The sequence below is a fragment of the Vipera ursinii genome, assembly GCF_947247035.1.
Source record: "Vipera ursinii genome assembly, chromosome: 11".
Lineage (NCBI taxonomy): Eukaryota > Metazoa > Chordata > Lepidosauria > Squamata > Viperidae > Vipera > Vipera ursinii.
This window is the reverse complement of record NC_139524.1, coordinates 17,865,260-17,890,027: the sequence shown is the minus strand read 5'-3', so window position 1 is coordinate 17,890,027 and position 24,768 is coordinate 17,865,260. Positions and strand designations below refer to the sequence as shown.

Genomic DNA, 24,768 nt, shown 5'->3' with positions numbered 1-24,768 from the left:
ATCGCCTATGTTAAGAGACGTTACTTCAGTCCGAAGCAGCCAGTGAGTCAGGTTAAAGACTTTGTTTCATCTGTTATTCATCGGAGAGACAGACAATCTCTCCTTTTATTTACTCCTCCCCATCTGTGCTTTAGAGCCTGGAGGAGACAGAGAAGGTGTGAATTTTTAAGTGAGTATGTACAAAGGAAGGGAAAAAATAAATAAGAAAGCGGGAGTGAAAATCTGCCATGGACCACGGATAGTATCTGAATCGGTTCGGTGGGCAATTTTAAATTTGATTATCGGAGGCTTTGCCAAGGCCGATGCTTCGATAACCTTCCAGAGCTAATTCGAATGGCCCACGCTCCTTGCCATCTCATATTTTGTTTCATGGCGAGTGGGTTTTTAATTAACCCAGTTGAATCATACTCAAACTCTTGGCTCTGTTTAATTGCTTGTAATCTTCCATTGGGCAAAATAGGGCATCATAGGATAACCATTTTTGAATTGATGTATCTGAATCAGGCTAACCTAACCCTAACCCTAAGTGGAATTTTCCTCCAATGCAAGTTTCCCATGTATTTTACCAGGAAACATAGATAGGGCAGTTGAGAAAGGTAAGTGCCCTCCTAACCATACCCAAGCACTCCGAGTTTGTTGGCAATGTCCATTTTCCTGTATGAGTTCACGGTGACCTAACCCTAAGTGGAATTTTCCTCCAATGGGATTTTCCCATGTATTTTACCAGGAAACATAGATAGGGCAGCCTAGAAAAGTCACTGCCCTCCTAACCATAGCCAAGCACTCTGAATTTGTTGGCAATGTCCATTTTGCTCTCCAACTTCAATGTGACATAACCCTAATCCTATACGGTCTCCTGCCTGAGCAGGGGGTTGGACTAGAAGACCTCCAAGCTCTGTTTAAATTCTGTTCTTCTGTTCTTCTATTATTCTGCTGTCACACACAGCCTGAGCTGTTTGGTAAGAAGGGCTGCTGCCCAATTCAGTTAAACAACCAAATACGTAAAATCTGTGTGTATCAATGAGGAGAAGAGAAAAACTCAATCAGTCTGAACCCTCGGTGGAAATCCAGAATATCAGGAATAAAATTTTTGGATGTCTTTTCCTTGAATGTTCCCCCGTCAGAGATAACATGAGCAGTTTATTTCCTTCCAGAAAGCTCACGGCACACCAGAGGCCCCTTCCATTAAACAGAAAAAAACCCAAACATTTCTCTTTTTTTGGGTGAGGCCTGCAAAAAATCAACTCCTTCCCTCCCTCCCCCCCCCCCGCTTTGCTCCAACTCCTGCCAAATTGGAGGCAGGACTTTCTATTATTATTAATGTTTTTGGAATGCCTAACTCTGACTTCGCTCAACGCAATGCTTGTAGAGGTTTTCCTCCTGAAACATCGCAAGAGACAAAACAGGGCAGCTTGGAAAAAGGTAAAAAACCAAGAGAAAAACATTCCTTTTAGTGTCTTAAGTTCGTTGTCATTAAATTGCTTATTTTCTGGGATGGCGCCTTCCCCCCCCCCAAAAAAAAGCTGGTTCTGATTTTCCTCGGATTTCAGTTCCTCTCGCTTGCCGAGTGACTCTGTTTAAGGGCCAGGGATTGTGAAACTGGGAGAAAGGAAACATCTGGGCTGATGGCGTCTTTTTTTTTTTTTGCAGTAGCGTATTTGAGGGAGGAGGGTAATGGCTGCAAAAATTGGAGGGAAGGGATAAGGACTGCTATTCCGGAGAGGAAAGGGAACGAAATGAGATTTGCTTTTTTGGGGGGGTTCTACCAGAGAACAAACCAAACTTTGTAAAGTTTTTCTAGAGAAGACTCCAAACTGTGGTGGCTTCAATTAATGCCGAGAAAACAGCTCAATTGCAAGCGTGTTGAATGTGCCTCTCCGGATTTTGCTGTGAATTCCAGCTTTTGAGCAGCCGCTAAACTCAGTAGTGAAAAATACAAGAAGTTCTTCTCGTTGGTCCTCTGGAGAGATATTGAGGCCACCTTCCCCATCATCCGTTGCCGATCAAATGGGATGGATCCTCAGCACACCTGCGAAAAGCCAGCCTTTTAAACTATTCCTTGGTTTTGTGATTGTTCTGAGCTTAGAGGAGAGAAAAACAAAGGTGAGGCACAGGTTCTAGTTTTTCCAGGCACAGGCCAAGTGCTTCGGACCTGAACTGGAGATTAGGACTTGAGAGGATTCAGGGAAGGGCCTCTTACAGAATCAGATTTTAATTACAGCACCCTATTAGGACGCTGAGCTTGTCGATCAGAAGGTCGGCAGTTTGGCGGGTCGAATCCCGAGTGCCGCGTAACAGAGTGAGCACCTGTTACTCATCCCAGCTTCTGCCGACCTAGCAGTTTTGAAAGAACGTAAAAATGCAAGTAGAAAAATAGGGACCACTCCGGTGGGAAGGTAACAGCGTTCTGTGTGCCTTTGGCATCTAGTCATGCCGGCCACATGACCACGGAGACGTCCTCGGACAAGCGCTGGCTCTTCGGCTTTGAAACGGAGACAAGCACCGGCCCCTAGAGTCAGAAACGACTAGCACGCATGTGCGGGGGAACCTTTACCTTTACCTTTACTAGAAATCCAGGGTGCCAGGATGAAGACTCCTACCCAGCCTGCTCTTTCATTGAAACATATAAAGCAAAAGAATGCCAGAGCATTGATGCTGGTTGGTGCCACCCACTCCTCGTGAAGGCCTCTTTGAAAGGTAGAACTTAATATAACTTAACAGAATAATGGAGTTGGAAAGGACCTTGGAGGTCTTCTTGTCCAACCCCTGCCACAAAGAAGAGGAGGTCAAACTATTCACCAAAGCACCAGAGGGAAGGACGAGAAACAATGGATAGAAACAGATCAAAGAGAGAAGCAACCTGGAATTAAGGAGAAACTTCCTGATAGTGAGGACAATTAACCAGTGGGACAGCCTGCCTCCAGAAATCGTGGGTGCTCCATCACTGGAGGTTTTTAAGAAGAGGCTGGGCAGTCACTTGTCTGAGATGGTGTAGGTTCTCCTGCTTAAGCGGGGGGCTGGACTAGAAGACCTCCAAGGTCCCTTCCAATTCTATTTATTCTATTCTATTCTATTCTATTCTATTCTATTCTATTCTATTCTATTCTATTCTATTCTATTCTATTCTATTCTATTCTATTCTATTCTATTCTATTCTATTCTTTCAGACAAATAGCTGTCCAATCTCTTCTTAAAAATCTCCAGTGTTGGAGCACACACAACTTCTGGAGATAGTTTGAAGGTCATCAACAAAATATATTGCACTAGGGGAGCCATAATTTTTTGAAGGCGTGCATGGCAAGTCTCCAGTTCTACATCTGGGAAAGAAGACTTCTTAAGCAGTCCACGGAAAACAATCCAGTTGTGTTAGTGGCAACCAAAATTTGTAACCTGAATTCCAGGATGTGGTTAAGAGAAAAACCATACAAGAAGACCTGAAATCCTGACTTTACTTTTACCTTTGAGCTGCCGAGTTCTATTCCCAAACTCCATGTATTGGGATAAGCTCAGAATGAGGTCACTGTCCTTGGGGAATGTGAAAGAAGAGAGTTATTGGAAAGGTGTTGTGGTGAGGTGTGGATGATCTACCAGAAAATCCTTCTTCTTTTAGCTATAAAGTCATCGTTTTTAGGCAAGGCACATCTTCAGCTAGACACATACTAATTGGCTGAAGATAACTTCTTCCCAACAGAATTGTGAGGTCAGCGTAGCAGTTCAACAAGATAACAAAAGAAGCACACTAATTTGGAATAGATTATGGCCGTGTTTCTCAATCTTGGTGACTATAAGATGTGTAGGCTTCAATTCTCAGAATTTGCCGGTTGGAAAATTCTGGGAGCTGAAGACAACACATCTTAAAGTTGCCAAGGTTGAGAGATGGGACTGCTTTCTTGAGTCTATGTGTTTACAGGGCTAAACCAGAATTGATTAATTAAACAGCACAGGGTTGGATTCACACAACATGAAAATAATGTGGAAATAAACCTCATGAACTGACTCTTGAAATAAGAGAACTGGTACAGGAAAATTATAAATTGGATGCTATGTTTCTTAAGTTTTATGTCTTGGCCAACACAGTCTATGCAAAGGACGTATTTCATAATAATTTTAAAAATGGGAGGATCTTTTCTTGATTAAAATTCAGTTGAAAGGTTGAAGGACATCCAGATAGGAAATAAATAGAAATGAGACTGATGTATATCTACGCAATGGACATTCCTAGAAGAGCTGGAGGGGACCTTGGAGGTCTTCTAGTCAACCCCCCTGCTTGACTGGAAGACCTTATACCATTCCAGACTGGTTGTCCATAAGCTGGCAATAAAAATAGTGTTCCTTGCTAGCTGCAATATATTTTTGATTGTCATAGTTTTCTAAGTGTTATCACTTCATCCATCCAGTGTTGCTGGAATGATTTTTTTGCAGACAAATTGAGGATGAGTTTGCTATCACATACAATTGCTGGGCAGAAGTCTTGACACCAGATCTGTTAGATTACCCCACTCCAGATTGGTTCTCTCCACTCAAAAGAAAGTCCCATCAGGTGGTGCATATGTTCAATCTGAGGTGATACAACACAGCTATAGGCCAATGGTTGGGTTGAACTAGATCTCAGAAGTATGGAAGATAATCTCCACTGTTATTGTTTTACAGCTAAATGAGGAGAAAGCAATGGTTCCCTTCACCTGCTTGCTAACTGCACTGCTCTTTGTGGGGATCCAGAGCTGCCCGGAAGTCTGTCGGTGTGCAGCCAAGAAGAAATACGAGCGATATGTTGCAGACTGTTCTTACCAAGATCTCCAGATGGTTCCTCACGACTTCTCCTCCAACACCACCACCCTCACCCTGTCTGTCAACCACATTGCCTCATTGGGGGAAGAATCCTTTGCCAACACAGCAAAACTACAAGGTTTGTGGCTCTCCTACAATGAAATTGACACCATTGCTGAGGGCACCTTTGCTTTTTTGGTACACCTCCGAGCGCTTGATCTCAGTCACAATCAGATTATGAGATTCCCCTGGAGAGACCTATCCAACCTCACCTCTCTGCAACAGCTGAAGCTCAGCAACAACCATCTGGAGAAGATCCCACCCGAAGCCTTTCAGTCCCTTAAGGACCTTCGTTCTCTCTGGCTCAGTGACAATAGGCTGGCTATTCTCTCGGATGGGACCTTCAGTTCCATGCCTAAGTTAGCTCAGCTGCAAATCAACAACAACCCCTTTGACTGCACCTGTAAAATTTGGTGGTTAGATGGATGGCTACAGAGCACGCTGGTTTCACTTCCAGAGAAGAAGTCCATTACATGCGCTACTCCAGAGAAACAGAAAGGTCTCATTCTTGGGAGATCCTTGAAGCTGGACTGTGCCCCTCCATCAGTCCAGTTGGTCTATCATTCCAGCCTGGGTAATAGCAAGTTGAAGGATGGGCTTACCCTTCAATTGCACTGCAACGCCGTGGGTAAACCCCCACCAAAGATCAGGTGGAAAATCCAGACAGCTGATCAACATGTGGCCATCGATGGGCCCAACATTGAAAGAGAAGAGGATTTGTTGCTAGATCCTGCAAGCTCTTCACAGAGCAGAGGGCACTTTCTGGTCTTCAAAAATGGATCCATGGCTGTCACCAAATTCAGCAAGGCCAGTGAAGGCATGTATACGTGCCAGGCCTATAACGACGTTGGCTTTCATGAGGCCTCCATCCATGTGGCTTTGACCGGCTCTGAGAAGCCCACCACTTTCCTCAAGAACCATCTCCAAGCCAGCAAGAACCCAAACAAAACTTGTGACATCAAAGAAGTCCTGATATCTGAAGAAAACGTGAAGTTTGTCTATTTGACTCCTACAGAGCCCAAGACGGTTTGCAATGGAGGAACTCAAAGCCCGCTGTTTTTTTGGAGTTTATCCCTGTTCTTCTTGCTTGCCCATGGCAGCTAAGACATTTGCCATCTGGGATTGTGTAGAAAATCTGATTTCCTTCTACAGTATGGCCCACGGCAGCTTTTAGTTTAGGTCAAATTTTCACACTTCTGTTCTAGATCAAGAATCTTTGTTTGAACTGGGGCAGGTTTCCCCATATCCTTGAGTAAGAAAAGAAACAATGTGAGAAAAACAATGTAAGAAAAATAAAATAAAAATCCTGATAGGCAGCCCTTTGATCAGGCAAATCAGCTTTATTAGCTATATTTTTTTTAAAGTCCCAACATCATCGTCGAAACAACTTCTTCATCAAATGCATCCTTCCAGCGTTTGACTTCCAGGAGGCCAGAAGAAGTACAGGAGGAGGAGAAGAAGAAGAAGCACACCTTCTCCAAGAGACTAACAGTGACGTTTCGTTTATTCTTCAACGTAGTAGACATCAGGTTTCTGTACTCTTTAATTACTCTACGTTCACTAGGGGTGTGGTAGTCATCTGGGCAGGTCCTGAAATGGGAGCTGTTTTAAATTTAAAGGCGATGGGAGGTCATCCCTAGTTGGCCAAGGTAAGGAGAAGGAGACGCAAGTCCATAACTTGGCAGGAAGAGGGACACAACTATGTAGGATTTTCTCAATATAACCTATCAGAACTGGAGGGATTAAAACGCCCGAAATGTCTTTTTTTCCTCTATCTTGTGCGTATATTTTGATTGTCCAGTTTCTTGTTCTCTATATTTATAACCTTTTAATTCCACTGAAGAATAGCCACCATCCATCTAGACAACCTGGAATAGTGTATTTGGGAATTTAAACAAGATAGAGAGGTCTGTTCAATGCATTTACACAAATTCTCCATCTCAAACACCACCCACCCCTAACATTCAAAAAGAACCCATTACTTACATTGGCAAAACCCTCAAAAAAATCCCCATTTTGAGGACTACTCCGATCTCTGTTCTGCTTTTAACTTATGAGCCTACCATCCTTTGCTTGCTTTCTTGCTAAAAGTGAGCCCCCAAGATTGAGGGTGCGCCCAGCACTTCAGGAGGCCTCGAAACCCAAGATGTATGAAAGGGCAACATTGACAGGTTTCCCATGTTAAAAACAAAACAAAACAGGAGGACACATGTTAAGGAACATCTTGTTATGCAGAGAAACAGACCAGCTTTGGATCAATTCCAAAACTTTGCATGGGTTTCACGCCCATCAAGGGTTGTTTGTCCTGAGGTGGGGTGGGGTGGGAAAGGAAGGGAGGGAGGGCAAATAAGCCTCTGTCATCTTCTAAGTCTACAAAAACGGTCAAGGTAGATGAACAAGGCCGAAAGAAGCATGGAGAAAAACTTGAAGAACCCCAAGATGAAAACTCGTGATGGAATCCACCTCCTGATCGGAATCCGTTGTTTCCAAGAAAGCTTGCTGGTTCCATCAAGGCTTGGTGAGGCTGACTTTTGTCCCATTAGCTGTCGCATCCACAAGAGCCCCTTTGCGGTAGGGCAATAGGGAAGGGTTGTTGATGAGGGTATACGCCAGGTGCCATCGGACCCGGTTCTGTTGACCCTTTGATGCTTTGGGTGCTGAACTGGTGGTCTTCATGAGTTTGATTCCTGTTGAGAAAAGAATCATGTTCAAACGGTGGTCTTCGACGGTTGTGTGGGGGTCAGCTTCAAGAAAATCAGCAAGGGCGTGCAGAAGAAGGAGAGAGTAAGTGGTGAGTATGATTTGATAGGTTTGTTTCATGCGATCTGATTCCAGGCTTTAAAAAAAAACAAACCTGGTAAATTAGAGAAACAAGATTTTTTAAAGCAGGATAGAGATGTAGAAGAGAGATGAAGAAGAAAGCAAGGCAATTATTCTGATGATGATTCAGACTTATTTCTCTCGAGTGTTTAATACAGGTAGTCCCCAACTTACAGTAGTTCGTTTATTAGCGGTTCAAAGTGACAGCAGCACTAAAAAACTCGATTTATTACCGTTTTTCAGACGTACGACCGTTGCAGCATCCCCAGGATCACATGATCAAAGTTCAGACGCTTGGCAACCGACACATATTTATGACGGTCGCAGTGTCCCGGGGTCATGTGATCCCCCTTTTGCGACCTTCTGACAATGGGGAAGCCAGATTCGCTTAGCAACGGTGTTGCTGACTGAACAACTGCAGTGATTCACTTAATAACCCGTGGCAAGAAAGGACATAAAACGGGGCCAAACTCAATAACTGTCTTGCTTAGCAGCAGAAATTTGGGGGCTCGGTTGCGATTGTAAGTCGAGGACTACCTGTTTACGTCTATCTGAAAGGAAAGCTTGGAGCGACTTTGGCAGCTGTCGGTCCATTTTACTCCATCTGCCTGCTGCAGCTTTCCCCTCGTTCTGCTCCTGGACCTGGTCCTCGGCCGATCCCTTACCTTCTTCCACATCTCTGACCTGCAGGGTTTGCATATTTTGGGCGTTGTGCCAGCGGAGAAGCAAGAGGCAAAAGGCTTTCATTACTGGGTGGGATTGGCTGACCTCGATTTTCAAATATTGGCAGTAGGTACGGTAGCCTGCGAGAAAAGAGACGGAAGGGGGTGACGTTGGTGGAACACAAGGAAGAGGAGAAAGGGGAGAGGTTAAAATTGCAGCAAATTAGTCTAGACGTGTCCAAAGACACGACAGACAAGAAGACAAAGACATGAATGACAAAGGCACCTTGTGAAGACTCAACTTTGTTTCATGTCTCTCCAGAAACAACTTTTAAGGCTGCCCATAGAGTTGAAAAAAAGATTATATGATAAATGTTTGTTAATGCAGGGGTCCCTAACCCCTGGTCCGCGGCATGCCAGCAACCGGTCCGCACAAACAAGCAAAGCCCCATCTGCAGGATGCAGGCAGCACACGAAACCACGCATCCTCCGGTCCACGGAAAAACCTCTCTCCACAGAACCGGTCCCTGGTGCCCAAAAGGTTGGGGACCTCTGATTTAATGTAGGTGTTCCATGGCGTCCTAACCCAGGGGTCCCCCACCCCCGGGCTGCGGCCTGTTTGAAACCGGGCCGTGTGAGCAGAGGCTGAGCATGTGCATGCATGCAAAGCTCTCCTCAAATGTGAAACTCCCCTCAGGCAAGTGGCGGCCGCTTGTGCGCAAAACTCGCTTGGCTCCATTTGTTGAGCTGCACACCCTTGCGCACGCCTGCCTACCAATCACAGGGAACTATCCCCTGTCCTTCCCTGCCAGGCTGCCAAGCCAGAAAGATTGGGGACCGCTGTCCTAACCTGTTTAACCTTAAGTCAGTCAGCTGAGTTCCCATAGACCAGGTTGGATGAGTTTGCATATTGCATTAGTCCCACAGGTGCTTTCCCCAAAAGGCAACTGGACTGTTTTGTTTTTTCTTTAAAAACATTTTGCTTTTCATCCAAGAAGCTTCTTCAGTTCTGGATGAGAAGTGAAAGGTTTTCAAAGAAAAAAAACAAACAACCGAAGAAAGTCCAGTTGTCTTTTATGAAAAATATTTTTGGGACAAGCATGACCTGCATGATTGACACTCCGTGGACATTTTGCACTAGGTTGCAACCCAACAAATCTACATGGGCTTCATATGACTTATGAACAAAGCTTTAGGCATCCTGAACAAAAGGGAAGGATGCAGCCAGGGCAAAAGAGGCTGGGTGTGTGTGTGTGTGTGTGTGTGTGTTGTATTCCATACCTGGATCAAAACCCTCGACCTCACGGCCCAGTAGACTCCCATCCAGCTGGCAGAAATGAACAATGTTGTACAGCGCTGAGATCACCATTCTCCAGATTCCTGCCATTAACCCCAGGAGGACATTGATGGGGAAAAAAATGTATGTCACAATGTAAAAGGCTCGCCTGCATAAGAGGGAAGCAGAGGCGGTCATGAGTAAAGCACACAGAAGCACACACACATATACACAAATGGGTTGCGATGATATAATAATGAATGTTCAGGTAACATCAACACCGATGAGGATGGCTCTCTGTATTATGTAATTCCTTCTTGCCTAAAACATTTAAGTTGGTGGAAGTTTTTAGGAGTCGTCAGGATATCGGAAGGGTTGGAAGTAGAAAAAAAATCGGGCCAAACCGATCAGATCTGCTCCAGAAGATAAAACCTAAAAACTCTTGTTGTTAGCTGCAAAGTCGTGTCTGACCCATCGTGACCCTATGGACAACGTTCCTCCAGGCCTTCCTGTCCTCTACCATCTTCTGGAGTCCATTTAAGCTCACGCTTACTGCTTCAGTGACTCCATCCAGCCACCTCATTCTCTGTCGTCCCCTTCTTCTCTTGCCCTCAGCCTTCCCCAGCATGAGGCTCTTCTCCAGTGAGTCCTTCCTTCTCATTAGGTGGCCAAAGTATTTGAGTTTTAGCTTCAGGATCTGGCCTTCTAAAGAGCAGTCAGGGTGGATCTCCTCTAGGACTGACCGGTTTGATCGCCTTGCAGTCCAAGGGACTCGCAGGAGTCTTCTCCAGCACCATAGTTCAAAGGCCTCAATTCTTTGGTGCTCAGCCTTTCTTGTGGTCCAACTTTCACAGCCGTACACTGCCAAACCTAAAGAAGGGCCTTCAATTTACAAGGAAGTAAAGGGTGACTGGCCATCTGAAAGAATTGGCGAAGGTCTGAACTGTTCAACAATGGAACAGGCGACTCAGGAGGTGGTGGACTCTGTTGGCTGGAGGTGTGTAAAAGTGAAGCTGATGGTCATCTATCAAGGGTCTTGTAGTACGGCATGGAGGTAATCGGGCCAGATGACCTGCAAGGTCTTTCCCAACCTTCCCTTTTTGTTCATCTAAAATGTTGTGTATCTCAAAAAGAGCATTATCCGTTCCTATAAGTGGGCAGATGTGGCCAGTCTGAGTGGTCCATTCTGGACTTGATAGTCAGGTGGTCCAACATGGCCATCATTGATGCTTTCTTTTTCATCATTTTATCATCGTTCCTTGCAGAATTCCAGAACAGGCTACTAAGGATCTCAACCAGATGATCTCCAGATGATATATCAATCTACTTGGTATATTCTATGATGGATGGTTTTCAATAATCACCTGTTGGTCAACTCTCTGGGTAGACGGTCACGCTCCAGGAAGTAGTAGCGGACCAGCAGGTTCTGGGCGATGAATGAAACAACCAAGGTCAACCAGAAGGGCCTAGAGAAAACCAAAACAAGCCATCATTCGATGGATGAACATCCAAGTTTCTTCAAGCAACAATTTCGGATATTGTGGTTGTTCTAGTCATTACACTAGAAACAAATGCAATGTTAGAGAAATGGGAAATGATTGTTCCCCGAGACCTAACAGTGACGTAAAGAAACATTAAATAGATAGAGCTAAGCTTGGCAGTTTTTAGTTCAGGGAGAAAAAAGTAGCTAGTTGAACATAAGGGTCTGGCTGGCAGATAAACCATGTTATTTTCCAAGCTTGGCTCTGTGGAACACTTACCACAAATTCAGCACAATTTTGAAAAGATGCATGTTGGTGCCAGACTGCAGTGGAACAACAACCAGGAAAGTGAAACACACGATGCAAATGAAGAAGACAATGTGTTGGATGAGCAGAGCTGGGATAGAGATAAAAATGCCCGGTGGGTTGCAAGGAAGATCACAGATGGACATCCGTTCTGATCTTCAGGGCCACCATCACCTCTTCCCAACAGCACCCTTTTCAATTTGCGGCCCAATTATTGCCCAGAAAGTGGAGTATAAGACCAGGAAAATAATAAAGACTCCCTCAATACAAGCTTGACTCCAGGTGGCCATGAGGACACATCCATACAGTTTTCTCGGCAGCAGTATGGATGTGGTTTGGCACGACCTTCTTCCAGCACATTCTTTTCAATTTACTACTCTCTATTCCCACCTTCGAAGGCGTGATTAGGGCTCCTCAGTTACCTAGGCATGCAAATGAGATCTGGAAACCCGTGAATTGCATCCAGCATACGAGAGATTGCTGAGAAGGTTGGAGTTTACAGGAACGATAGAAAACCTTTTCAACAGCCCCTTGGTAGAGACACCGGAGATTAGTCCTGAAACACAGGGAGAACATGTGATCAAGAGGAGGAGGAGGAGGAGGAGGAGGAGGAGGAGGAGGAGGAGGAGGAGGAGGAGGAGGAGGAGGAGGATGGGCTTTGGACCTCTGAACCCTGGGAAGAAGCCTCACCTGTGGTTTCCCATGGACTTCAGTAACATGCAGAAGGTCACCAGGCAGGAGAGGACCAAGGATGAGATGAAACACACTGCAAAACAGGAACCGGCAGAGTGGGATCTAGACAAAGGCTGTAGGATTCCTAAAAGCTTGTAGCTTTTTCACAGGATTGAAACAAAACCCTCCCAGATCTCAGTCAGGGTCAGGCAAATGAGGTGCAAATCTAGCTATTTCTGATCTACAGCAGCCATAGCGTTCTACGTACTTTTCTAAACAGATGTTTCTATTTTTTTCATCTCTCAGAATCTGTAGAGTTTTCTTCTTCAGCCTCTCGGGGTCCACCAGAATCTGCTCAGTATTGTAACTGCATTATCCAACGACAGGCCCAGCCTCCTGATTGTAATTTACATGGAGGTTTGATACATGGTATGAGTTCTAGTGTCTTTATAAAACCCCTATTTTTTTTAAAAAAAATTGCAATGCATTGATAATCTGCCCAAAGGCAAGCAGAGATATCAGCTATTGTGGACCTTTATAAAAAGTATCTGCTCTGTCAGTTGCAGATGTTTTGTTTAAAGGGCCAAGTTAATAGTAACTCTGTTCCCCAAGGACGGTTGCAGGAATTGGGTATGTCTAGTTTAAAGAAGAGAAGGACCAGGGGTGACATGATAGCAGTCTTCCAATATCTCAGGGGCTGCCCCAAAGAAGAGGGAGTCAAGCTATTCTCCAAAGCGCCCAAAGGCAGGATGAGAAGCAACGGATGGAAACTCATCAAGGAGAGAAGCAACCTGGAACTAAGGAGAAACTTCCTGAGTTAGAACAATTAACCAGTGGAACAGCCTGCCTCCAGAAGCTATGAATGCTCCAACGCTGGAAGTTTTAAAGAAGGGACTGGACAGCCATTTATCTGGTGTAGGGTCTCCTGCTGGAGCAGGGGGTTGGACTAGATGATCTCCAAGATCCCTTCCAACTCCAATTCTGTTCTTTCCAAGAATGTTCCTTCAATTCTAGGCCTAGGAAGAACCAGGATATTGGGACAGGGAAGGGCTTAGTTTAGTTGGAGGTAACAGGAACAGCCGGCCATTGTGGGTTGTTGGATTTGATGCCCCCTTCTATCCTTCTTTGTAGTTTCGTTGTGTCACAAGGCCTTCTGCTCCAGGCACCTGGTTCTCAGATGCCTTGACGAGCGCAAAATCAGCAGGCCTTTCTGCTGCCTCTCTGCGCTGCTTGCTTCTTAAAATCTGCCCCAACCTTTGACAGTTTCCTGATTACGTTTTTTTAAAAACATCCCACACGTCTAGGCTCTTAAAAATTCCAGGAAGTTTTACAGACCATGAAACATCTCTGAAATTATTCTATTTTCACCAGGGATTTGTAAAGAATGCCTTGGCTCCTGTGTTCGGTTTAGCCTCAGTCCAGAGACCTATTTTAAGGCACGGATAACTAAAGCTCCTTCTTTCCAAGGAAGGAACAGGCACTCATTCAGAGCTGCAACAAAAGCACATCTGAGCACAAGCCGGTTTGCTGACATATATTAAATATTAAAGATGTCGGAAGCTGTGATTCAGACCTCTGATTTGAAGGCAACTTGACTGAATCACCCCTTCTTTTCAACGGCGTTGCAGAATCAAATTGCAACATCATCAGTTGAAATGAATCTAAGCGTGCCTTCAAAGAGATTTCAAGAAGAACCAACGGACTTCTGTGCAGGCGTCTGACTTTTTTTTTTTTATAAAAACTGAATTGGATCTCCAAATCCATTTAGTTCACTTGCATGATCCAAAGAGACATTCTCAATCAAGCTGATTAGCTTGTCAAATGAAACTGTTGAATTGCATATTCAGAATAGATCTTGGGTGACGCTTGCAAAGGATGGGTTGTCCCACTGAGTTGGCTTCATTCTTCAAAAAATATCATTTTTAAGTATACTGTGGTGTCTTGGTACTTCACTGTTTTGAAACTCATCAGATTTGGTACTCAACACATTTTTACATGAAAATTCTGTCCCAGTACGCATCGTTTGTTTGGTGCTCAATACGCAAGTTAGAACTTGTCAGTGTCGGCTGCTTTGTGACTCACTACATCAGGGGTGTCAAACTCAATTTCATTGAGGGCCGCATCAACATTGCGGTTGCCCTCAGGGGGCCGGGTGGGTGTGGCCTGGGTGGGCATGGCCTACTGGGTGGGCGTGGCTAGAGTGCCTGTGGCCTACTGGGTGAGCATGGCCAGCTCTACATCGTTCGCATCAAGGGTGCCTATGGGGGCCTGGGCAGGAGTGGGACAGAACTGGGGGTCTCTGGCAGGAGGAGGGTCTCTGGGCCAGGGCCAAGGCAGTGGGGGCTGTTCCCTCACTGCTTCCAGGATGGCTTCGTGGGCCACATGAAACCACTTCGCGGGCCGGATCCGGCCCCCGGGCCTTGTGTTTGACATGTCTGCACTACATTATTCCTTATGGGAAAAATTTGTTTGGCTCACATCATTTTTGGTAGTCATCATTCCTCTTGGAACACAGCTTTGGTCTCCACACTAAAAAAAAAGGTGTTGAGACTCTAGAAAAAGTGCAGAGAAGAGCAACAAGGATAATTAGGGGACTGGCGACTAAAACCTATGAAGAACGGTTGCAGGAACTGGGCATGGCGAGTCTAGTGAAGAGAAGGAGCAGGAGAGACATGACAGCAGTCTTCCAATATTTGAGGGGCTGTCACAGAGAGGAGGGGGACAACCTATTTTCCAAAGCACCTGAAGGCTGGACAAGGAATAACGGATAGAAACAGATCAAGGAGAGATTCAACCTAGAAATAAAGAGAAATTTTCTGACAGTGAGAACAATCAACCAATGGAACAGATTGCCTTCAGAAGTTGTGGGAGCTTCATCACTGGAAGCTTTCGAAAAGAGACTGGACTGCCATCTGTCAGAAATGGTGTAGGACCTCCTGCTTGGGCAAGAGGTTGGACTAGGTGGCCTACAAGTGCCCTTCCAACTCCGTTATTCTAATTCTAACCCATTAACACTGAGTACCGAGGTACCACTGTATATTTTTTTATCTTGCTGGGGGAGGTGAGACAATCAAGAATAAGCAAGCACTGTCATTACTTGTTCCTTCTCAATATTGATCATTGAATTCCTTTTAAGCAGATGCCATCTTAGCCTGGTCTTGTTTTGAGTTCCTGGACCTAACTCTTGCCTTCTGCAAGAACCCTCTTCATTCCAGCTGCAGTTGGCCAAGCACTGAAATGGACACTCTTGTCCAAGATTGAAGAAACATACCTTCCAGTGACCAGATGTAGTGCTTAGCCGTTGCCAACTCTTTGTCTCCGGGAATACTGGCAGGGTTTTTGGAAGGAATTATACCAAACTGGACAAAGAGTGCTGTCATTTCTTTTGTCATCCCAGCTCTTATGATCTGGATGTTGGGGATGAAGGATGCAAGTAGAAGAAGGGCCACCTGCAGACCAGAAGAGCAACAGATGAGGCTGGTCCTACCACAGGCGGGCAGGTTGAGAAGAAACTGTGGTGTACTTTACCTGGTAGACAGCTAACACAGCCAAGGCTAGAGAGAGGGCCAGCTTCAGTGGGATCTGGAAACCTGCAATCACAAAACCAGGGCTACATATCAAGAAGCATATTCTGATGGGTAGAACATGAGCCCATGGTCTATGGAGATTCTCAGTCATCCAGGTCATAGTTATTCTTGGATGAGAAGCGAAACATCTTCAAAGAAAAAAAAGAAAGTCCAGTTGCCTCGTGAAAAAGCATCTTTGGGATGAACCTGTGGTCTTTCAAAAATTTGCTAGCTAAATTTTGCCCATTGGGGATGTCGCTAGGGTTAGTGAGACTTGAAGCACAACAGACTCAGAAGACAAATTAGCTCAGTACATGGATTGTGTTGAAAAATAGTCCCATAATGAGAAGGAGAAAGTCAAAGAGATACAGAACTTCTCTGTAGCTCATTGCTTCAGAACATATGTGGCAGTCTTGAAGATGTAGATGTTCTGGAGATCTTTCCAGAACAACCACCAAAATAGAACGGCAGTACAAAACAAGCTAGCCTAAGCCCATCCAATATCTCCTAAGAACCTACTGGAAAATATATAAATATATTTTATATAAAGATATATATATATATAAATGCAGTACCTTTCTGGGGTGTGTATACAAATGTACGCAAGTAGGATTGGAGACTCGAAAGCCTTCTTGGCTTCACTCCATTGATGCTGAAAGAAGAAGTTCAGAAGGTCTGCCATAAATACAAGGCCGGTCCTCACCAACCCCTTGTTTTGGGATCTTCCAGTTCTTGGGTGGTCAAATTGAGGTCTCACCTTTTGTTGGGTATTCTTTTAGTCAGGATGTGCTTCAAATAGTCTTCATAATAGCTGCTTCCTGGAACCTTCCAGCAAACAAGGAAATACTCAAGATGAGATTCCAATAATTGGGGGGCTTCTCTTAATCCATGAAATCAACCCTCTTCCCCTTCCAGACTTTGCCCTCTCCTCCCTCCTTTCCTTGCAGCTTCCTAAAAACAGAAATGTGGTCGCAGAAGATTAGATTTACAGAAGAGAATATTTACAGCTTGGGGTTGATCAGGGTGCGCTCTGAGCTTGGTTGTTTTCTTGCAGATGTTTCATTACCCAGCTAGGTAACCTCATCAGTTCTAGAAGGGAGAGGGGTTTGCAGAGTGAAAGAGGAGGACTATGGGGTCCTTGGTGCTCTCTGAACGTGGTTGGTTTTTTGCAGACATTTAATTACCTAACTGGGTAATGTCATCAGTGCTAGAAGGGAGTGGGGCTCGTCGAGTGTAGGAGAAGCAAAGGGAGGGGGCAGGAGGAGGAGGAGGAAGAGGAGAAGAAAGAGGAGGAGAAGGAGAAAGAGATGGACTGTAGAGTCTTTGATGCTCTCTGAACTTGTTTTCTTGCAGATGTTTCATTAGCCAACTAGGTAGCGTCATCCGTGTGAGTGAGTTTGGGGTTTGCTTCCTGTTGATATTCAGTAGCTCAGCCTGCAGCCAGCATCCAACAACCAATACCCAGATAAGCAGGGATTAACACCAGACAAATAATCAACCAAGCAGAAAACAATAACCTCATTGTCACTAAAGAGAAAACCATATCCCCACCAATACTTAAAGAAGAAGTTACTATGTATAAACACGGAACAAGTCACACTCACTACACTGATGAAATTACCTAACTGAACAATGAAACATCTGCAAGGAAACCACCTTGCTCTCAGAGAGCACCAAGGATGTCTATGGAGATTTTCAGTCCTCCAGGTCATGGTTATCCCAAAGAGGCTTTTTCAAGAGGTGACTGGACTTTCTTATTTTTCTTGAAGATGTTTCGCTTGTCATCCAAGAAGCTTCTTCAGCTCTGACTGGATGGTGGGGAATGGACTGATGCTCCTTGCAGACAGCTGGCCATTTGCCTTCTTTTAGAGAGTTGTTGAGGCCACTTGGAGGTTTATCTATCTCCTCAGGGTCACCGGAGTGGTGCAAGTGGGCGTGGAGCCTTCTTGGAACTGCTGAAAGGGCTCTGTGGTAGACTGGAGATAGAGGGTGTTGGATTCCCCTCCCCCCCGGCCTCTGTTGAGAGAGGGCTGTTCAATTTTGACATAGATGGCCTCTTTGACCCCTCTCTCAAACCAACCAGAGCTGAAGAAGCTTCCTGGATGAGAAGCAAAACATCTTCAAGAAAAACAAGAAAACCCAGTTGCCTCCTGAAAAAGCACCTTTGGGACAAGGACCCCACCGTTAGGAAATTGCTATTCTACACCGACATGGTTGCAAAGCGGCCTCTCCTGGCTGTTTCTCCTATGCTCTCCCTGTGCTTTTTTAGCAAGTAAATAGAATGAAAGAAATAGGCCTGGTTCTTGCCACCCATTAAAAATGTCTCGCATAATTTCCATCTGCTCCGCGAGTCGAGATAACAGTTGCAAAAGTGCTAATTACATGGCAGCGCAGATGCCCCACCACACCTGGCGCGAAAGAAGAAGAATGGCGTTGTCATTCTGAGAATTGTGACGAAAAGAGAGAGATGGCTGGGGACACAGTGAGAAAAAAAGAAACATATCCCTTTCCTCTCAGGATCCTATATAAACGGGTTGGAATTGGTGAAACCTGAAAATCACATGCAAATTTCCAAACAGGGGCACCAAGCATTCCTCTGGCTATTGTTGGTTTGCAAAGCAGGGATTTCTTACACAACCATCCCAGGGGATTACAACACCGTTGTGCCAACAAGCCGCTGTACAAGCTGTACAATAAGGCATCAGTTCTCCTTGGAACATTAAGACTCAAATCTTCTTGGGCTGAGAAGCTGGGTTGACACAAATAAATCAATGAGAGGTCATTCAGAAAAAAGCAGATATTTTTTTTTTAAACCCATGGCTCTCTTTTCCTACATTTTGGATGTACTTCATACCGGTACTTCCTGACTTACAACCATTTGTTTAGTAACCAAAGTTACGACGGCATCAAAAAAAGCGAGTTATGACCCTAACCGTTGCAGCATCCCCGTGGTCACGTGATCAGAATCCAGACAATGTGAGCAACCGGCTCACGTTTATGATGGCTGCCGTGTCCCAGGGGATCCCACGATTACTTTTGGCGACCTGCTGACAAGCAAAGTCAATGGGGAAAGCCAGATTCGCTTAACAACCGTGCTATTCACTTAACAATGCAGTGATTCACACTTAACAACCGGGGCAAGAAAAATTCCATGGCTAAGCAAGGCCGTTGTTAAGGCATCCTGGCCAATTTTACATTCTTTTTTGCCATGGATGTTAAGCAAACCTGGCCCTTGTTAACTGAACATGCAGTCGTTAAGTGAACTCAGCTTTCCCCCATTGACTTTGTGTCAACATCCAGCACGAGAATCCAAATAAATCCCCCCCGGATCATTTCATTCCGAAATTCTTACTGTTTATTGAATACACGGCAGGGTATTGCCGAAGTAAAATTCACTCTGAGGTTCCCAGACTCTTTTAGAAAGCCAGCTGGGGAGGCTGCAAACGGTGGCCATGTGACCCCGGGATGTTGCAAGTGTGAAAACTGCTTGTAAATCACATTTTTCCAAGTGCCTTTGAAAGTCTGAACGGTCTCCAAATGAATAATTATAAGTCGAGGATTGCCTGTGTAAAGTAATATTTAAGAACAGGAAAACCCTCTATGAGATCTATTGGGGGAAATGAAAGCTGGTGGTCTCTTCTTATTGCGGCTTATTGTCGCAACCTTTTGAGCTCGAGAGGGCAATGCCAAGAGAGGTTACCTTCTCTGCTGCCATCTTGGCGTCCCCTTTGAAGCTCTCGGCCAGTTTCACGGGGTACCAAAGGCTCAGCATGGCGAGGCACAGAATGATAGGAAGGTAAGAAAGCAGGGAATAATATCTGTAAATCTGAAAAGAAAGTGTAAGGAAAAAAAACCCACAATAAAGAAACTATCACTGAGACTCAGAAGATGAATTGTATCTCGGTCACAATCCCTCAATGGCTAATATTACACTGGGAAATATTTCCAGAACCAGGGATTGTGGTTTATGGACCAGAATTCTCTGCCACAGCAACTGATTGGTGGATGAATTAAAAGAGTGAGTTGGTCCCTTTTTGCTAAGTCCTCTGTGAATTGCTTTGAGGGGCAAGACCAGGAGCAAAGAGAGTGGATTAATTGCTCTCCACCCCTTCTACAGATCTTCTGGAACTCCCAGAGGGTGTTCTTGACCTCTTTCATCTTTGTGCCTTTGGAGAGACTCAGAATAAGCTTTTGTGTGAATTAGAAGCTGTGCACCTAATTGCTTTCTGCCATCATCTCTGGGTGCTGTGAACACACTGCAGTTGATGGGAAATCCAGAGATTTTGCTACTCCTGTAATTCAAAGCATCCACTTTGTCCAATGTATGGGTAATGAATGATTCCTGGTCTGAAATCCACCTGGGAAGAGCCCCATGCCCTATCTATTCCTGAGAATTTGCTTCCAAGTTAGCTCCTTCCTCATTCTTCTGGGACCTATCCTCACCTTTAGCTTGCAGCGGTGGTGTCCTAAAATCTACCTAGCCGAGTTAGGCAAACATAAGTAATAAGCAGCCATGGACCTTCTGAAGCATCATGATCAAAACATGCATGCAACTGTGGCCCCAGATTACTATCCCCCAGCTCTAAGTATGGCCTTCAGAACTTCTCCAGAAGTTGTCCCCAGGATGTTCTTCTGAATATGATAAAGGCAGAAATGGTTTTACTTGGGGAGTCACTATTAACTGCTTCAAATTAGTAGATTTTGATTCTTTGGCCCAACCACATTGATAAAAATCCAAAATTGGAGTCCCAAAGTTCTCCAGAACCTTGATATATCATACGGGCAGAAAGTCTCCAGGCTTCACATGAGAGAGCTGTTCCTCTAGTTGGCTCCTGCCCGGTTTCTCCCCATCAGCATCCTTCTCTGTCTTTACCTTGGGTGACTGAGGACATTCCACCTTCTGCCAGATGTAGAGCACACAGTGACACCAGGACAGCAGGCAGCCAAGCAGGTACCCAACTCTGTGTTGGACAGTAGCGCATGCAAGTAAGGGATAGTAGAAGGCAGGGTAATAAAATAAAGCCAGCATCTTCCAGTACTCTAGAGAAAGAAATCAAGGAGAAGAGAAGGCCCAACATTAAGAACCCAAGTATTTCTGCAGAAAGTCATGGGCACAATGCAAATGGAAGGGTGGGTAGGATTGCCATGACCTCTGCTAAAGGGACTTTATCAGATTTCCCATAGGAGACAATTTATGGGACATTTACTTGAACAATAATGACTGTTGGCTAACAGACCTTGGACTGATCTTCTCCTTAGGTCAGGAGACCTAAGGAGCCATCCAAGGGAATTCTGGGAGTTGAAGTCCATATCTCTTAAAGTTGCCAAGGTTGGGAAACCTTGCCTTAGGCAAAACCAGGAAATTACCTAACAAGGCAGAAATGGCAGGCTTTCTACTGAACCCTTTGTTTGTTCTTCCTGCTCTTAGCTAAAATGGTTTTTAAAAACCAGAGCTGGGTCCATTCGAAGTCCTCTTTCACCTAAAACCATGGTGGAGGAAGGCAGTATCTTTTATTAAGGTCAATCGGCATGGGTCAAAAGCAAGTTAGCAGTTTTTCTATGCCCACTTCTGTTGCTTTCTCTCCAGGAGAAAGGAAGATATAAATTTGCTTTGATCTACTGAGGTATTTCTAATGTTCTTGTGAAGGAGTTGACTTGCTGGATTAGACACTACTCTTAACCACAACTCTTAATTATGGTATGTCTGGGAAGCAGCCAATCTTAGCCCATGTTAGAAGCTCCAGGATGGTTACTGATGTTCTGGGTGAGGTGGACGTATTTTGTCCTCCGTATTCTTTCGCTACTACAGAATGACAAATTCAATGGACCTTGGAGGCCATGAAAGTCTTCCAAAAATTTAATCATCCACAAAAAAAAAAAAAAGATTATGGTCCTCATTTTCTATCAACCTAGGTGCTATCGACCAACCTTGGACCACGGCTCCCAAAATTCTTAGCCAACACGGCTAACTTGAAAGACGGAGGATGTGATCCAATGCATTGAGGATGCCTGTTTGGAGAAGATCCCCTCTTCACATTGGAGACCCTCTGAGATTACCTCGATTCTGTGTGGAAGAGTTGGAGATGAAAGGCAGGGGGTCATTGTCCAACAACAGGACACACAGTGAAGAGAAGAGAATGCCAAAGACTGCAATAGCCAATCCTTTGTTCTGCGTTTCTTCCAAGAAATTCATAGGGCTGGGCAAGCCGACAGTCAGGACGCCAGAGGGAGAATAAGCAAAACAAAACAAACAAAAAGAAAAATCAGTTCTAGGAATGGAATGCCTCTGCAGGAAAGTTTTGAGAGGCGAAGGGTTCCCAACGCCCCCCAGCACCAACGAGTGACTACCTCAATAGTCCAGGTGCTCCGTTCCAGAAATCTGGGTGGAGTTTCTTCCTTTTCACCAACAGCGAGAGAACCAAGAGTATAACCAGCTGGAAGACAAGATCCCTTGTGTTTACACAGCCCGATTCCTTACACCAATGAAGTTATCCCTCTGCTCTTAGGGATGGCAAACCAAGACCAAATAAAAACAAAGACAACATAGATTGCATTTCTAAGGTCCTCCACCCACCTAATGACCCAGACATCTATCTATCTATCTATCTATCTATCTATCTGTCTGTCTGTCTGTCTGTCTGTCTGTCTGTCTGTCTGTCTGTCTGTCTGTCTATCTGTCTCTCTATCTCTCTATCTCTCTATCTATCTTTATCTATCTATCTATCATCTATCTATCTATCTATCTATCTATCTATCTATCTATCTATCTATCTATCTATCTATCTATCTATCTATCTAATCTAATCTATGAAAATGTATAAAGGTAAAGGTTCCCCCGCACATGCATGCTAGTCGTTTCCGACTCTAGGGGCCGGTGCTCATCCCCGTTTCAAAGCCGAAGAGCCAGCGCTTGTCCAAGGACATCTCCATGGTCATGTGGCTGGCATGACTAGACGCCAAAGGCGCACGGAACGCTGTTACCTTCCCACCGTAGTGGTCCCTATTTTTCTACTTGCATTTTTACATGCTTTCGAACTGCTAGGTTGGCAGAAGCTGGGACGAGTAACAGGCGCTCACTCTGCTACGCGGCACTCGGGATTCGACCCGCCAAACTGCCGACCATCTGATCGACAAGCTCAGCAACCTAACCCACTGAGCCACCGCGTCCCTTATGAAAAAGTACATGGCCATTCAACTCATGGTGACTCCGACAATGAAACACTCCAAATACGAAACCCAACAAGCACCCATCCCCTTGATGGCAACAATCCAACCACTGGATGGGCTTCCAATCACCCTGGGCCTGCTGGCAAAAAAGGGAGTGGGGTTTGTGGAGAGGAGCAGGAGGAGGAGAGGCAGGGGGAGGAGAGGCAGGGGGAGGACTGTGGGGTTCTTGGTGCTCTCTGGGCTTGGTTGTTTTGTTGCAGACATTTCATTACCATACTAGGTAACATCATCACTGCATAAATATATACAACACTAAGTAAAATGGTTGCTATGGACGTTAAAATAAAAAAAAATAATATAGATGGGAAACGGGGCCCTTAGCACACTCGGGGCCTAAGGCCTGGGATGATGTTATCCAGTTTGGTAATCAAACATTTGCAAAAAGACAACCAAGCTCAGAGATCACCTGACTTTACAAAAAAAACACCAAAGCCCAGAAAAAAAAATCTGATTTTTCCTCTCTAGTTTTTCTCATTCTTTGCTTTCCATAACTTCACATCCCGATTTGAAGTTTCTGTTCATGGATTTGATTTTGTTTCAATTACAAATTCTTCCATAGACCCCAAATGGCCAAGAGCATTTTTAAATATATATATATATATATATAAAATGGTTTTATTCCCAGCCATCTTTTTGATTGGGCCATCTGCCATATTGCATATAGGGATTTTGCAGTGTTTAAAACACAGTCCTAAACTTTCTCAAAACTGTAAACCATATCGGTCCAAAACTCCTTTTCCAGCAGCTGAACATTTCAGCAGCTGTCAACAAAGGATATTAAAGTGTGTGTGTGTGTGGGGGGGGGGTAACCCCACAATTTCACTACGCATAAAACATTGGCAGCAATTCTTTACAGCTGCTCACGGTGGGGAGATAGTTGTTATGGCAACACAAACAAGGACAGGCAAAGAAACCTTGAACTGCCAAATTTGGCGGAAGAAATACTATACCGTTAACTCTTGCACAATCTGGCCTTAGCCTACTTCACAGGGCTGTTGTGAAGATCAAAACTATGAAGCGGTGGTGATGACAGCAGTCAAAAGAGTCCAAAATGTGTGAGCCAGCCAGTCAGAAAAATTGAATAAACCTAGACTAGACTGTCACAACAACTAACTTTGGCTTATGCCTTCCTTCCTTCCTTCCTTCCTTCCTTCCTTCCTTCCTTCCCTCCCTCCCTCCCTCCCTCCCTCCCTCCCTCCCTTCCACATGAATGTGGTTTCTGACGTCCTTAAATTAATACTTTCCTTAAGCTCACTGAGTATAATTTACATTCTTGGTTAAATAAAGTTAGATATTTGCAGCTAAAGTATAGTATCAAATTAATGGTCTCTTCCAGTGTTTCTCAATCTTGGCAGCTTGGAGACGGGGGTGGGGGTGGGGAGACTTCCAGAATTCCCCAGAATTTCCCTTGGCTGGCTGGGGAATTCTGGGAGTTGAAGTTGACACCTCTTCAAGTTATCAAGTTGAGAAACCATGGTCTGTTTCATGGATTGGCAGATCACCGATTCCAATCAGCTTCACAAATGTTGTGTAAGATATTTTGGATACTATTCCTTTCTCTGTAAGTCCTGTTCCCTCTTACCTCTTTGCCAAGTGACCCAGGAAGGCTAAAGCCTCATTTGCAAACTTGTTTCCCCCCCCTAAGATACTTACAGAAATGGGAGCCATGCTGCAGTGATAAAGATCAAAAGGGACAGTCAGTTGGCAATCAGGGATCATGTCTGAAGCCATGCTGCAAGAAAGCATCACAACCATTTAAAAGAGCACCTGTTTCAGAAAGCAACATTTTTGAGAGCTGTAAAATCTAGACCAACATCATCTTAGGACAGGGAAAAAAATATCTCTTTTATCTTCTTTCATTCTATCCAAGTAAGGAAAATAAATGTCTTTTTCCCCCAGAGTTACCCCCTACCCCAGTTCTTCAACGAAAC

The 24,768-nt window shown here is 44.7% G+C and overlaps 2 protein-coding genes across 2 annotated transcripts; one reads left to right on the top strand and one right to left on the bottom strand.

The window, feature by feature from the left end:
• Positions 1-1,359: 1,359 nt before the first annotated feature.
• LOC310645438 (immunoglobulin superfamily containing leucine-rich repeat protein-like) lies at positions 1,360-6,574 on the top strand (the record flags this gene model as incomplete). Its single annotated transcript, XM_083371145.1, has 2 exons — positions 1,360-1,422; positions 4,651-6,574. The coding sequence occupies 2 exons, from the start codon at positions 1,360-1,362 to the stop codon at positions 5,929-5,931; spliced, it is 1,344 nt and encodes a 447-aa protein (XP_083227271.1). The 3' UTR covers positions 5,932-6,574.
• Positions 6,575-7,335: 761 nt separating this feature from the next.
• On the bottom strand, positions 7,336-24,568 carry STRA6 (signaling receptor and transporter of retinol STRA6; the record flags this gene model as incomplete). Its single annotated transcript, XM_083371749.1, has 16 exons — positions 7,336-7,514; positions 8,313-8,450; positions 9,591-9,754; positions 10,950-11,051; positions 11,346-11,463; positions 11,795-11,928; positions 12,063-12,138; positions 15,316-15,493; positions 15,573-15,675; positions 16,368-16,435; positions 18,019-18,081; positions 19,311-19,436; positions 20,484-20,650; positions 21,668-21,807; positions 21,959-22,044; positions 24,491-24,568. 16 exons carry the CDS (start codon positions 24,566-24,568, stop codon positions 7,336-7,338), a joined length of 1,920 nt encoding a protein of 639 aa, XP_083227875.1.
• Between the last annotated feature and the right edge of the window lie 200 nt (positions 24,569-24,768).